At 44.0% G+C, this 15,916-nt stretch overlaps 1 protein-coding gene across 1 annotated transcript in view; it reads left to right on the forward strand.

Annotated features, from left to right (window-relative positions):
• Nucleotides 1–15,916, forward strand: part of LOC115079483 (mucin-5B-like) — a 289,301-nt gene that overhangs the window by 163,661 nt on the left and 109,724 nt on the right. Inside the window, exons 24-25 of the mRNA XM_029583107.1 lie at nt 2,561–2,800; nt 3,172–3,328. Coding sequence (XP_029438967.1) covers nt 2,561–2,800; nt 3,172–3,328 — 397 coding nt within the window. The remainder of the gene's footprint in view (nt 1–2,560; nt 2,801–3,171; nt 3,329–15,916) is intronic.

Raw genomic sequence — 15,916 nt, forward strand, 5'->3', positions numbered from 1 at the left:
CATGAGTTGGAGGAGTGCTGATTCCCCTTCTTTCTGGACATGGAGGAACCTTTTTTATACAATGATGCATATGGAACAGATGTCCACTCGACGATCTCTAATACAACGCAAGCGATTTCTCAGTGTTTGGGACCCATATATTCAATCTCTCCCTCATGTTGCCCGAAGTCGGATTCTTAATGACTGTGTGTAGTTCACTTGGATGCTATGCTGGAGGTTTCCTGTCAGTCATATGTGGACGTGGTGGGAAGGTTTTTTGTTTAAGGCTGGAATGCATGGATGTGTAGTATTTCCTTGGGTGGGGAGGGCTGGGAAGGGGGGAAGGTGGGAGAAGGTATTCTGTAGAGGGCTGGTGTGGTAATGTTTGAAGTGGTTGAGATGAATACTTCCTCATTTTGGGAAGTTGGGAATTTAATGTTGGGTTCTCACCATCACCAGCGGCTTGAGCGAGGGGAGGGGGGGGAAAAAAGTTGGGGAACCACTGAGTTCATATTCAATGCTCCGTTTGTGGGCTTTACCACGATGTATTTACAATTGGTTGTATTACTGTTGCAGGAGGTATAATGATGCTTATATAGTTCAACTGGAGGGCTTCGTTGACGAGTCCTCTTACCAATGGGGATGCTATACTCTTTGTTTCAACGTTTGACGAAATAACTGTTATGCACATACCATTGTTCAATGTCTACATGTAATGTATTTATTGGTTTCTCAATAAAATACAAATAAACTTAAAAAAAAAAAAAAAAAAAGACTAATGTCTAAAGAGCATTTGATACCTCGAGTCAGTAGCATCTTAGCCTCCACTGAAGACCAACTCCAAGCCTGGACATCCAGCTTTTTTTAGCTAATGATACCATGAAAAAATGACATCAGGCTTTCTCCAGGGATTTCCTCTGGCTTCTCCCTGCCTAAGGCTTTGTACCAATTTGGTTGGTGCCCTTTGCTTCTTAGTTGGATCCTTGGAGTGTTCTTGCCAATCTGGGTGGTTGATTTGTGCCTCTCATGATGCTTTGGGGTCTTCATGCTACTCTTTCAGTTGCTTTGACCCCTTTGGGGGTATTCTGCCTCTTTTTATGCTTTGTACCCCTTCACAGTGTCTTGAGCTGATCATACTACACTTGGTGCCATTTTGCTCCTCTCGTAGATCCTTGCGGGTTTCCTTACCCTATATTTGCAGCCTTGGGATGTTCTGGCTACTCTTGCTGTCTCTTTATGCCTCTGGCAGTATCTTGGAGATCTGTTGCCACTGCTAGTACCATTTTGCCCCATTACAAGTCCTTAGACTCTTCATACCACGTTTGGTGCTACCTTGACATAACCTTGATGCATTGGCATGTCTTCACCCTTCTGTTGATGTCTATCAGCCAGTTTCATTAGAAACAATTAGAAAAGCCCAATTTGGGATCCCTAAATAGTCTACATTGCTTTTCCCAATAACTATAATGGGAAACGAATGAACAAATAAAACTAATAAACAAAGGTGTTTTTGTTTTGAAATGAAATGAGTGAATGATTACAACCTACAAAATGAATGAATGAACTGAAACACATTTTTTGACTTTGCACTTGCCTAATAAATATCAAAATCCTCCTTAAAATAAATCTATAACTTTGTTGGCTGGACTATATGCACAGCTTGTTAAGACCATCATATAATCATCAGGCTTAATTGAAGATTTTATATACATGTACTCTTTCATTTATTATGTTTTTGTTATTAAAATTATTTTATTATTTGTAAATATAACTGCACTTATCTTTTAGTAACTAAAACTGCAACCCAAGCAATGGAAAAACAACCACAGATGTCATGTTTTGAGGGATGCTCTTCCTCAGGGGTGACTTTGTCAATGCTCTATCTTTGTTCCAACCGGCACTACTTACAATAAAGTAGTACACCATTTTGAAAAGACCATAAAATATTATTAGTGAGGCAGACTAGGGAAAGCTGTTGCTATCTCTGGGAGTGAGAACAACAAACCAATTTGTTTTTTGAGATCTGCTATGTACTTGTGACCTGTACTGACCACTGTTGGGGAGAGAATGCTGGACTCTATGGACCTTAACTGACCTAGCATGGCAATTCTAATGTTCTTAGAGCCTGATTCCCTAAGGCATTTCTCCCATTTTGTGACTATGGGAAAATGCCTTGATGAATCAGGCCCTTATTTAGTTTGCAAACTCCTATCACAGTGTGTGCAAATAAAAAAAACTTCAGTTGGAGACACATACGAACATAAGAACATGCCATACTGGGTCAGACCAAGGGTCCATCAAGCCCAGCATCCTGTTTCCAACAGTGGCCATCCAGGCCATAAGGACCTGGCAAGTACCCAAAAATTGTCTATTCCATGTTACCGTTGCTAGTAATAGCAGTGACTATTTTCTAAGTCAACTTAATTACCATTAATAGCAGGTAATGGACTTCTCCAATCCTTTTTTAAACACAGCTACACTAACTGCACAGCCATGAAAGTAAGAGAATCAGATGTTTTCTTAGTGGCAGGTAAATATGCAAATATACAACTATTTAGTTTAATTTTGTTCTGATTCACAGGGAAAAGTCTGTGGTGCTTGTGGAAATTTTGATGGAAACACTGTCAATGACTTCACCACCAGGAGTCAGTCTGTGGTTGAGGATATGTTTGAGTTTGTAAACAGCTGGAAATTCTCCCCTACCTGCCCAGATGCCAAGTTCACCAAGGACCCCTGCATTGCTAACCCTTACAGGAAAGCCTGGGCAAAAAAGAAGTGCAGTCTTATCACTAGTAATGTGTTTGCGTCCTGCCACTCTCAGGTACCATAAATATATCACATCTTCAGAGTATATTTTGTCTGGGACGGGATGCAATTATAATCTCTGAGGGTAAATCTGAGACTGGTGCTACACTAATATACTTCATCACTATCTCTGGCAATTGCATAGAAATTAAAACCACCTTTAATTTGTTTAAGCACGGAACTTTGTTACATCTCTGGTACTTTACTGATCTGTGGCCTCATAAACTGTGGCCACGGAAAGCAGAGAAAGTTTGTGGCACCAAGTATTAATCAAAAACATAAAAGGGGTACACATTCTCACTGCAGTGGAGCATCCTGATAGCAAACTAAATATATTGCTAAACACTCCTAGAAGAAAAGTCCTATTTGCTTCAATCCTTTTCTCAGGTTGATCCAATTAAATACTACGATGACTGCGTGGCGGATGCCTGTGCCTGTGACACGGGAGGAGACTGTGAATGTTTCTGTACAGTAGTTGCTGCCTATGCTCAGGCGAGCAGAGAGAAAGGGGTCTGTGTTGTCTGGCGAACTCCTGAAATTTGTCGTGAGTATTATTCTGTAATTTTGTCGGAGGAGGGGGAAAGAAGTAAAGCTGTATAAATTGTATGTAAGGGTATGAAAATGAGCTCAGAATAATGAACTAAGCTACCCATCAGTTTACGCTTGCAATGCTTTCAGCTCTGCTCAGACAGCAGCTGCACTGGGAGCAGGTTGGCACGTTTCTTGCTGGGACAGGGTTTACAGTGGTTGTGGGTGGAGAGGGGAGCAGGACAGAGCTAATAATTAAATTTAAATGGGAAGGGAGCTGGGACAAGGCCTCTGACCTGCCGATTTATAATCTAATTTCTTAAAAAATTGGCAGCGTTTGAGGGGGGTGGGGGTCATGGTGAGGGGAAAAGGAATCAGACCACAGGCCTAAAAGGCACTTTAAAAAAAAATGTTGACAGTGCAACTTATCTGATTAAGTGACGGGTTATCCAGCCACACAAGGTCAGATAACTTTAAACCTGCTCTAAAGCAGGTCTAAAAATATGCAGCTAACTTAGGCTACATTTAGTAAGCGACTATCCTGTAATATGCTTGCCCTGAATTTATTTATTTAGATTTATATTCTGCTTTTTGCACTTTTTTTTTTCAGTGCTTCAAAGTGGATTACATTCAGGTACTCTGGGTATTTCCCTATCCCCAGAGGGCTTACAATCTAAGGGCCTGATTTACGAAGGCTTTTCTCCTATTCTGTGTCTATAGGGAAAATGCTTAGTAAATGAGGCCCTAAGTTTGTACCTGAGGCAATAGAGGGTAAAGTGACTTGCCCAAGGTCACAAGGAGCGACAGGAGGACTCGAACCCTGGTCTCCTGGTTCGTAGCCCACATTGCACTAGGCGACTCCAGCCATGATCACATTTCACCAATTCTCAAAGACCTACACTGGCTGCCGATTCACTACAGAATCATATATAAGTCCATTACCATTATTTACAAAGCCATACATCAACACTCTCAGCTCAACCTTCAAATTCCTCTCAAAAAAGTCACTTCCAACAGACCAATCAGAGAGTCCTACAGAGAATCCCTACAAGTTCCACACTCCAAAACCATGTGGCACATTACAGCCAGAGACGCTTTCTCCACTGCAGGACCAACACTGTGGAACTCCATTCCACCAGATTTGCGACAGGAACCCTGCCTTCCCACATTTAGGAAAAGACTCAAAACGTGGCTATTTATGAAAGCATTTCCAGACCTAATCTGAACCTTAATTCATCATCAACTAGTCGCTTAGACTTTGCCCTATCATGGTAATTAATTAACTCTACAGCATCAGCGCATTTCATTAATGCCTCAACTATATTGAAAGGCATTTATATACTCTCTATGAAAATCCCCAACTTCTTTTCTCTGTTCCAAGTTAAATGTATCCCTTGTTTTATTGTAACTGCAACTCTTAGCTTTCATTTGTTTAATGTTTACTATTAATATTATGAGGATCAATGTTATTTATTACCTGTTTTGTTCCTTCTATACTTGTTAATTGTAAACCGACATGATGTGATATTTATCATGAATGCCGGTATAGAAAAACTTAAAATAAATAAATAAATAATAACATAAGAATAATGCCATACTGGGTCAGACCAAGGGTCCATCAAGCCCAGCATCCTGTTTCCAACAGTGGCCAATCCAGGCCATAAGAACCTGGCAAGTACCCAAAAACTAAGTCTATTCCATGTTACCTTTGCTAGTAATAGTAGTGGCTATTTTCTAAGTCAACTTAATTAATAGCAGGTAATGGACTTCTCCTCCAAGAACTTATCCAATCCTCTTTTAAACACAGCTACACTAAATGCACTAACCACATCCTCTGGCAACAAATTCCAGAGTTTAATTGTGCGTTGAGTGAAAAAGAACTTTCTACGATTAGTTTTAAATGTGCCACATGCTAATTTCATGGAGTGTCCCCTAGTCTTTCTATTATCTGAAAGAGTAAATAACCGATTCACATCTACCCATTCTAGACCTCTCATGATTTTAAACACCTCTATCATATCCCCCCTCAGCTGTCTCTTCTCCAAGCTGAAAAGTCCTAACCTCCTTAGTCTTTCCTCATAGGGGAGCTGTTCTATTCCCTTTATTTTGGTCGCCCTTCTCTGTACCTTCTCCATCGCAATTATATCTTTTTTGAGATGCGGCGACCAGAATTGTACACAGTATTCAAGGTGCGGTCTCACCATGAAGAGAATTAATGTATAACTTGTGTTAAATGCTGTATATTGCGCAATATCACCATATTGCGGTACTATTGTGCAATATCCCTAAAGATTTCCTCCCCCTATGGAAATAAGCTGCTTTGCATATATTTATATAGTAACATAATTACATAGTAAAGATGGCAGATAAAGACCAAATGGTCCATCCAGTCTCCCCAGCAATTTGTTTATGGTGGTAACTGCTACTTCATGCTGTTTACCCCCATGCAGACTGTTAAGGGTAGCAACTGCCATTCTGTGCAAGCTACCCCCATGCAGAAATGTTTCACCATACCCTTTCTTCACTTCCAACCTCAAGCTTTTAGGGATCCGCAGTGTTTGTTCCATGCCTTTTTGAATGAATTTACTATGCTCGTCTGTACCATCTCTTCTGGGAGGGCATTCCAGGTATCCACCACCCTCTCCGTGAAGAGATATTTTCTAATATTGATTCTGAGTTGTCCCCCTTGGAATTTCATATTGGGACCCCTAGATCTACTGTTTCCTTTCCAATGGAAAAGGTTGGAAGTTTGTGCCTTATTAATACCACTCAGGTATCTGAAACTGTATCACATGTCCCCTGTACCTACTCTCCTCCAGGTTATACATATTTAGATCCTTAAGCCTCTCCTCATAAATCTTCTGAAACAGATCCCACACCATTTTGATCACCACCTTCAGGATTGTTTCCATCCTGTCTCTATTCTTTTTGAGATACGATCTCTGGAACTGAACATAGTATTCCAGGTGAGGCCTCATTATCACCTCCCTTTTCCTGCTAGTTATTCTTCTCTCTATGCAGCCAAAAATCTTTCTGGCTTTAGCTACTGCCTTGCAGCATTGCATTTACATTTATTTAGATTTATAGCCTGCCTAACACAAAAAGGCCTAGGCGGAGAACAAAAATTTTACATACATAATATGACGAACAGTCATATATGAAATAATAAAACATGTTGAATGATGAAATCAAATAACATGAGATATCAAATATAATAAAACAGGCATATACAAAATGATAAAACATATTGGGTAATCAATAAAATAACATATGATATCAAATCAGGTTCAATAAAACTTGTGTGAGCTAAAACAAACTATTATAAAATAAAAATAAATAAACTAAAAATAAGATAAAAATGCTGTAAAATAGAAAAATAAAAATAAGAGCTAACTATAGGCCAAATTAAATAAGAAAGTTTTAATCGGTTTTCGAAACATCTTAAGTGAATCATGGTATCTGACATCTACTGGTAGAGAATTCCAAAAAGTAGATGCTGCAACGAAAAAGGCACATTCACGAGTAATATGAAGCCTGGCTTGTTTGGGCGATGGAATCTCTAAGAGACCTCACTGAGAGGAGCATAATAGCCTGCTGGGTTGATAAAATTTAAGAATTGCATTAGCCCAGTGACAGGTATGATCATTGAGGAGTTTGTGGACAAGCATGCCAAGTTTGTACTTAATGCGTTCATTATTAGAAAGCCAATGCAGTTCAATTAAAATTGGAGTAATGTGTTCAAAATGTTTTTACATTAGCAAGGAACCATGCGGCTGCATTGAACAGAAGCTAAACAGAGCGAAGATAAGTTTGAGGGATGCATGTGTACAGATTGTTATAGTAGTCGAGGATGAGAAAAATGGAGCTTGAAGGCAGTGTGAAATTCTGGAGGATGTAAAAGCTTTTTGAGACCAGAAAGTACACATCATCTGTAGAAACCTTTTGAAATGACTTGTTTGAGATGTGGACGAAACGAGAGGGTAGTATCCAAAATAACACCAGACTTTTAATGTGTGTTTGAATAGGAAAAGACTGACCATTTAGGAGCAATGATTTTTTATCGAAGGAAGAATAAGGGCTATGAACAACCAAGAATTCTGTTTTAGACATGTTCAATGATAATTTATTATGCTTGAGCCATGAGGTAATTGCAGAGAAGCAAATTTGAAGCTGTTTTAAAGTATCTGTCCAAGAGAGTTCAATTTGAAGAAGAAACTGTATGTCAGCATGCGGTTTGTAACAAAGGGACATAGAAAAGAGAATTTTACAGATGGGAGATAAATAGATGTTAAATAGAATAGAGAAAAGAGCTGAACCCTGGGGGAAACCAGGGTTGCCTTCAGATTACCAGACCCAATCATCGCAAGGTCCCTTTTCTGGTCCATGCACAATAGTAGGGATGTGCATTCGGATTGACCGCATATGGAAAACGCAACTCAATTTTTTTTTTTTACTTAAAAAAAAGATGGGGCGTATACGAGCAGATTTCCGACATAAATGAACATAGATATGTCGGATACGGCGAATCGCCATGCGTGCGCTTTCTCGCCGCCATTACCTGCGACTCGAGCTCGGAGCCCCGGATTACCTGAAAATGGCGGCGCCCCTGCGGTAACCATGCCAACCTGTCTGACCCTGTCCTGTGAGTCTCAGTGACTCACAGGAAAGGGTGGGACAGGTCGGCATGGATACCGGAACGCAGCGAATCTGCGTTCACCTTTTCAGAGAAGCACTGAATGCAGCGAATCGCGCTGTCATTCCGTGCTTCTCTGAGGATTTCCTGACGAGCCAGCAGCACTATAAAAGCAGCAGCAGCACGAGGACTGACGGACATTGTCAGCGATTCAGTGGGGAGGTGGGATCGGGATCGTGCAGGGTGGGCTTAGGCAGGCTGAGGCAGAGAAGATAGCAGAACCCGATTTGATAGACAACACAGAACAGAACCAGATTTGATAGACAACACAGAACAGATTCTTTGTTAGGGAAAAAAAAAAAAGAACATTCTTATTGAGTGAGTCTGTACATTTTATCCTGGGCAGTGCCAGGCAGGGCTGGCAGTACTCTGCCTCATATTTGCTATTTTTAAACAGACTTAAAAGCATTCTCCTTGAGTGGTTCAGTGCTGGCTGGGCAGCAGTTCCAGGGCTGGGAGTACTCTGCCTCATATCTACTTTAGTTCTATGTGCACTGCAGTGCACACAGACAGACACATTCCGTGCATTGCCAGGCAGACAGTGAGGCAGTGGGCATTGTAAACAGAGTGAACATTGCCCTTCAGCGAGTCTGTTACATTTGCTATTTTTAAACAGACTTAAAAGCATTCTCCTTGAGTGGTTCAGTGCTGGGTGGGCACTGGGCAGCAGTTCCAAGGCTGGGAATACCCTGCCTCATATATACTTTAGTTCTATGTGCACTGCAGTGCACACAGACAGACACATTCTGTGCATTGCCAGGCAGACAGTGAGGCAGTGGGCATTGTAAACAGAGTGAACATTGCCCTTCAGCGAGTCTGTTACATTTGCTATTTTTAAACAGACTTAAAAGCATTCTCCTTGAGTGGTTCAGTGCTGGGTGGGCACTGGGCAGCAGTTCCAGGGCTGGGAGTACCCTGCCTCATATATACTTTAGTTCTATGTGCACTGCAGTGCACACAGACAGACACATTCCGTGCATTGCCAGGCAGGCAGTGAGGCAGTGGGCATTGTAAACAGAGTGAAGATTGCCCTTCAGCGAGTCTGTTCAATCTGCTATTTTTAAACAGACTTAAAAGCATTCTCCTTGAGTGGTTCAGTGCTGGCTGGGCAGCAGTTCCAGGGCTGGGAGTACTCTGCCTCATATCTACTTTAGTTCTATGTGCACTGCAGTGCACACAGACAGACACATTCCGTGCATTGCCAGGCAGACAGTGAGGCAGTGGGCATTGTAAACAGAGTGAACATTGCCCTTCAGCGAGTCTGTTACATTTGCTATTTTTAAACAGACTTAAAAGCATTCTCCTTGAGTGGTTCAGTGCTGGGTGGGCACTGGGCAGCAGTTCCAAGGCTGGGAATACCCTGCCTCATATATACTTTAGTTCTATGTGCACTGCAGTGCACACAGACAGACACATTCTGTGCATTGCCAGGCAGACAGTGAGGCAGTGGGCATTGTAAACAGAGTGAACATTGCCCTTCAGCGAGTCTGTTACATTTGCTATTTTTAAACAGACTTAAAAGCATTCTCCTTGAGTGGTTCAGTGCTGGGTGGGCACTGGGCAGCAGTTCCAGGGCTGGGAGTACCCTGCCTCATATATACTTTAGTTCTATGTGCACTGCAGTGCACACAGACAGACACATTCCGTGCATTGCCAGGCAGACAGTGAGGCAGTGGGCATTGTAAACAGAGTGAACATTGCCCTTCAGCGAGTCTGTTACATTTGCTATTTTTAAACAGACTTAACCGCATTGTCCTTGAGTGGTTCAGTGCTGGGTGGGCACTGGGCAGCAGTTCCAGGGCTGGGAATACCCTGCCTCATATATACTTTAGTTCTATGTGCACTGCAGTGCACACAGACAGACACATTCCGTGCATTGCCAGGCAGGCAGTGAGGCAGTGGGCATTGTAAACAGAGTGAAGATTGGCCTTCAGCGAGTCTGTTCAATCTGCTATTTTTAAACAGACTTAAAAGCATTCTCCTTGAGTGGTTCAGTGCTGGGTGGGCAGCAGTTCCAGGGCTGGGAGTACCCTGCCTCATATCTACTGAAAAGGAAGCTTGTTCTCTGTGCACTCACTGCACACACACACACACACAGACAGACACATTCCGTGCATTGCCAGGCAGGCAGTGGGCATAAACAGAGTGAAGATTGGCCTTCAGCGAGTCTGTTCAATCTGCTATTTTTAAACAGACTTAAAAGCATTCTCCTTGAGTGGTTCAGTGCTGGGTGGGCAGCAGTTCCAGGGCTGGGAGTACCCTGCCTCATATCTACTGAAAAGGAAGCTTGTTCTCTGTGCACTCACTGCACACACACACACAGACAGACACATTCCGTGCATTGCCAGGCAGGCAGTGGGCATAAACAGAGTGAAGATTGGCCTTAAGCGAGTCTGTTCAATTTGTTATTTTTAAACAGACTTAACCGCATTGTCCTTGAGTGGTTCAGTGCTGGGTGGGCAGCAGTTCCAGGGCTGGGAGTACCCTGCCTCATATCTACTGAAAAGGAAGCTTGTTCTCTGTGCACTCACTGCACACACACAGACAGACACATTCCGTGCATTGCCAGGCAGGCAGTGAGGCAGTGGGCATTGTAAACAGAGTGAAGATTGGCCTTCAGCGAGTCTGTTCAATCTGCTATTTTTAAACAGACTTAAAAGCATTCTCCTTGAGTGGTTCAGTGCTGGGTGGGCAGCAGTTCCAGGGCTGGGAGTACCCTGCCTCATATCTACTGAAAAGGAAGCTTGTTCTCTGTGCACTCACTGCACACACACAGACAGACACATTCCGTGCATTGCCAGGCAGGCAGTGGGCATACACAGAGTGAAGATTGGCCTTCAGCGAGTCTGTTCAATCTGCTATTTTTAAACAGACTTAACCGCATTGTTCTTGACTTGGTCCGTTCATTTTGTTATTTTAAACAGACTGAGCATTCTTCTTGAGTGGGTCTGTTAATTTAGTTATTTTAAACTGACCGAACATTATTATTGTGGGACAGTGGGCAGTGTTACCACTAGTACTCATTGACATTAAATCCATAATGTCAGGGAAAGGGAGATGCAAGCGACTTAGTGGGAATGGCAGCGGAGGCACCGCAAAAGACACCAGCGCAACACCACCAGTACAGGTAAAAAGGCAACTGTCGCAATCAAACGTCTTTGTAGGGGATGGCAGTTCCATGGCAAAAAAAAAGAAATCAGACCATGAAACTTTGCAATCGCCAGCACCTGTTTCTGGCACTGTAGTTTTGGAGGAGAGTGAAGAGGAGGCAGAGTCTAGCCAGACAAAAGTTACACACCCAAGAGCAGCCAGGGGACAGAAGTGTCCTGCAAAACTTCGCGGTGACAAGGTAGCGCTGGCACTGTTAGCTTCTGATTCAGAAGAAGAATCTTCTTGGATGGGATTCTCATCAGAAACGGAAGATGTAATACCTGAGCAATCTTCGGTAGAATTGTCAGTTAGTCCTGTTTTAGCCTCCACCTCCAGAAATCTGCGGCAGGGGAGACATTCCACTGATATCGAGGAGGAGGAAGAGCTGTCAGAAGGGAGACAGAGGGTGACTGTTGCCCCCGCTGGCATTGCTTCGCCGGGTGCAGTGGGTGCACCACCCACACCCAGTAGTACCTCAACTCCAGTGCCACCATCCACCCCCAGGGCGGGAAAGAGAGGAGGATCACAAAAGAAATCTGCGATCTGGGCACATTTTAAAGTGACAGAAGACCCGCGTTATGCTCGGTGTAATTACTGTGCCAGGGATATTAGCAGAGGCAAGCAACTGGGACATCTGTCAAATTTTGGCATGGAGTATCATGTTAAGAGGCAACACCCAACAAGATTACTGCCATCTGGGGATGGTAGCATTTTCCGTCAGGGGACCCCTTCCCCTTCCAACCAGGGTGCAGTGGTAGGAAAGCAGCAGAGTCAGCCCACGCCCTCATACCCTTCTAGCAGTCAGGCGGCAGGCCAGAAACCCACTGACATGTGGGAGAAGCGACAATGCACCATGGAGGAAATGGGGTGGAGTGCGGTAACGCTATCCCGGGGTAGGAGGCAGGCAGCCGCAAAAGTAGTAACCAGGAGCATTGGGGAAATGATTGCCCTTGATGACCAGCCCCTGCAGTTAGTTGAGAATGTGGGTTTCAAACGTTTCTTGAAGGTCGTACTTCCAAATTACAAAGTCCCCTCCAGAACCACATTTAGTAGAAAGGTCATCCCCAGCCTGTACAAGCACTGTGTCAGTCGCGTGCAAGCACTGCTAGGTAAGGCAGACGGAAGAGTGCATTTCACCTGCGATATCTGGACCGCCATGAATGCTGCACACTCTTACCTCTCTCTGACAGCACACTGGTGGGACATGGCAGAGGCAGGGGCAGCCAGCAGCTCTATTACTGAACAAGCATCAGGGTGGAGGTGGGCTTTACTGAACACCCACCTGACGGACCATTCCCATACCGCTGCCAATATTCTAGCATGCATCAGAAAGATGCTGGCGAGCTGGAAAGTACACCAGCGAGACAGTAAAACGCGGGCAGGCTTTTTTGTCACAGACAACGGTGCAAACATGGTTAAGGCAATAAGCGATGGGCGGTTTAAGAACATTCGATGTTTTGCACACACTCTGCATCTGGTAGTGAAGTCAGGTTTGGGCTTGGAGTCCAAGGACAAGGAGACTGAATACCTGCGTCGGTTAATACACAAGTGCAGGAACATAGCAGCACACTTCCACAGAAGTGTCAGGGCGGGGCAGGTTCTCCGAGAAAATCAGACTGCTTTGGATATGCCCGAGAAGCGTCTCATTCAAGACGTTCCCACCCGGTGGAATTCCACCTTTATGATGCTGGAGAGGTTATTGGAGCTGCAGACACCCCTTCATGAACTTTCTGGTACAATAGACATAGGTGTACAGAATCCCCTAGGGCATCACGATTGGTTAGTCATGAGTCAGCTGTTAAAAATCCTGCAGCCCTTCAAGGACGTCACGGAGGAGCTGAGTTCCAGAAGTTCCACCTTGGCTGACATCATCCCTATAGTGAAATTCCTGGATGACCATTTGGAAGGCATTAAACGGCAAGAGGGAATGACTGCTGAGGTGCTGCAGTGTGTGGACGTTTTGCAGCAGCAGGTGAAAGACAGATTAAGGCCTTTAACAGAGGACAGCACATACATGCTCGCCTCTGTCTGTGATCCCCGTGTGAAAGGTAAAATCGCCCTACAGACCAATTGTCTGTCATTTGTGAAGGAGCTGTTAGCACAGGTCCATGAACAGGAGCACCATAGGCGGAGACAGATTAGGCTTGAAGCACAGGTGGAAACAGCAGGCACGTCACAGAGTTGTGCTGCTGCTAGCCCTGGCAGGAGAAGGACTGTGTCAGTGACAGATACTATTACTAGTGCCTCCACCTCAACGTCAGAACGCCCAAGGCATGTTGGCCATAAAGATACATCAGTAGTGCAACAGGCGAGAGAGAAAGTAACTGGATTGAGTGACTCTCAGCCCTCCCAAGCACAGGAGGAGACAGCAGCAGAGCTGTCAGTGAAACGGTATCTCTCAGAGCCGATAGAGAATACGCAGACAGATCCGCTGGCATATTGGGCACACAAGTCCACTGTCTGGCCACACCTAGCCAAAGTGGCTGAAGGATATCTGTCATGTCCACCAACAAGTGTGCCCAGTGAACGTGTTTTTTCAATGACAGGGGATATCATGAGCCCTCACCGCTCAAGGCTTTCACCGGTCTTGATGGAAATGCTAGTGTTTTTGAAAGTAAACCTGCCATTGCTTGGCTTTCCCGATTTTCCTTGTGAATGGCAAGATGAATAAAAGCTATTGAAAGGAGCCTTGCAGCAGTTCCAATTGCCTCCTATGCTCAAGATAATGTAAGCAGTAAGCACTGCAGCACATGTTCTTGACATGAATCGCTGTGTCTGACCGGCATCTACTGTGCAGCCCTAGTGTTCCCACAAGTGTTTTAACTCCGTTGCTGTTCCTGCCTGTACCTCCAGGCATTGTGTTTCTACTGGTGTTTTAACTCCATTGCTGTGCCTGCCTGTCCCTCCAGGCCTTGTGTCCCTAGCCGGGATTGACCTCTGTCCACCAATGATGTGCCTGTTCCTCCAGGCCTTGTGTCCCTAGCTGGGCAGTTCCATTTTGTTATTTTAAACAGACTGAGCATTGTCCTTCAGAGTGGGTCTGTTGATATTGCTATTTTAAACAGACTGAGCATTGACCTTCAGAGTGGGTCCGTTAATTGTGTTCTTTTAAACAGACTGAGAATAGTCCTTGAGTGGGTTCGTTAATTTTGTTCTTTTAAACAGACTGAGCATTCTTCTTCAAGGCCGAAGTGGAGAAGGGTTCCATGTGAACAGCAGTTCAACATGGGTCAGCCGGTCCTAACAGATAGGCGAGCGCCGTTCGGAAGGGACGGGCGATGGCCTCCGTCGTCCTCGGCCGATCGAAAGGGAGTCGGGTTCAGATCCCCGAACCCGGAGTGGCGGAGATTCGGCGCTGGGCTCTTCCCTCTTCACTCGCCGTTACTGAGGGAATCCTGGTTAGTTTCTTTTCCTACGCTGCTTGTGTCCCTAGCTGGGATTGACATCTGTCCTCAAATGATGTGCCTGTTCATCCAGACCTTTTGTTCCCACGCGTATTCTTATTTCTGAGAGATTTTCCGATTCCTTTGTCATCAGCTAAAGTGCATAAGATGCGTTGATGAATAGTTTTGAAGATGACACATATGGCTTTATAGATGATACGAAAGTGGACGGGTAGCCAATGTAACTCTTTCAGAATGGGAGATATGTGGTCTCTCTTTCTTGCGCCTGTTAGTAATCGGGCTGCTGAATTTTGAACCATCTGTAGTGGTTTGGAATAGGATGAGGGCAGACCTAGCAATAGGGAACTGCAGTAGTCTAATTTCGCAAAAATGACTGCTTGGATGATCGTTCTGAAGTCTTGAGCATGGAAAAGAGGTCTTATCCTCTTCCGAACCTGGAGTTTATAGAAGCAGTCTTTGGTTGTTTTGTTGATATGTGCCTTGAAGTTTAGCCGGTTGTCTATTATCACTCCTAAGTCTGTAACTTGTGTGGTAGGTAGGTTGGTGGGAAGAGTAGTGTTGGAGATATTGTTTTCAGGAGAGATGAGTAGGATTTCTGTCTTGGATGAGTTTAAGATGAGGTGTAGGTTGTTTACTACTTGTTTGATTTTCTGGTGGCATGTTTCCCAGTAGTCAAGAGTTTTAGAGTATGTGTCTTTGATATGGATGATGATTTCAATATCATCTGCGTAAAGGAAGTACTTTAGATTGAGGTCGGTAAGAAGTTGGCAGAGAGGAAGAAGATAGATATTAAATAGGGTCGGAGATAATCAAGAACCTTGAGGGACTCCTATGACAGAGTCAAATCTTGAGGATTCCTTGTTTTGGAGTTTAACTTTGTAACCTCTGTTATTGAGAAACGTTTTGAACCAGGATCGGACGGTGCCGCTGATTCCTATGGACGAAAGCTGGTTTAGGAGGATGGCGTGGTTGACCGTGTCGAACGCTGCGGAAAGGTCTAACAAGATCAATAGGAAAGAGTTTCCTTTGTCGAGGCCCATTAAGATATAATATTATATCTTACAGTTGTGGTTTGGATCATATTCTTTAGGTGAAGACGGTTGTCTATAATTACTCCCAGGTCTCTCACATGGTTGTGGGTGAGAAGGTGTTTGTGATGGATCTGAGATGGGAGGTTTTCTTGCTTGTAGGAAATGAAGAGGAGTTTAGTTTTAGAGGCATTGAGGACCAGGTTTAGACTGTTGAGGAGATTAGTGGTGGCTTCGGCTTGTAAGCTGTTGTTCCAAAGTGCGATGGCTTTCTTAATAGATTCTGTTATGGGAATAAGAATCTGAACATCGTCTGCATAGATGTAGTG

The sequence above is a fragment of the Rhinatrema bivittatum genome, chromosome 17 (genome assembly GCF_901001135.1).
Source record: "Rhinatrema bivittatum chromosome 17, aRhiBiv1.1, whole genome shotgun sequence".
Classification (NCBI taxonomy): domain Eukaryota; kingdom Metazoa; phylum Chordata; class Amphibia; order Gymnophiona; family Rhinatrematidae; genus Rhinatrema; species Rhinatrema bivittatum.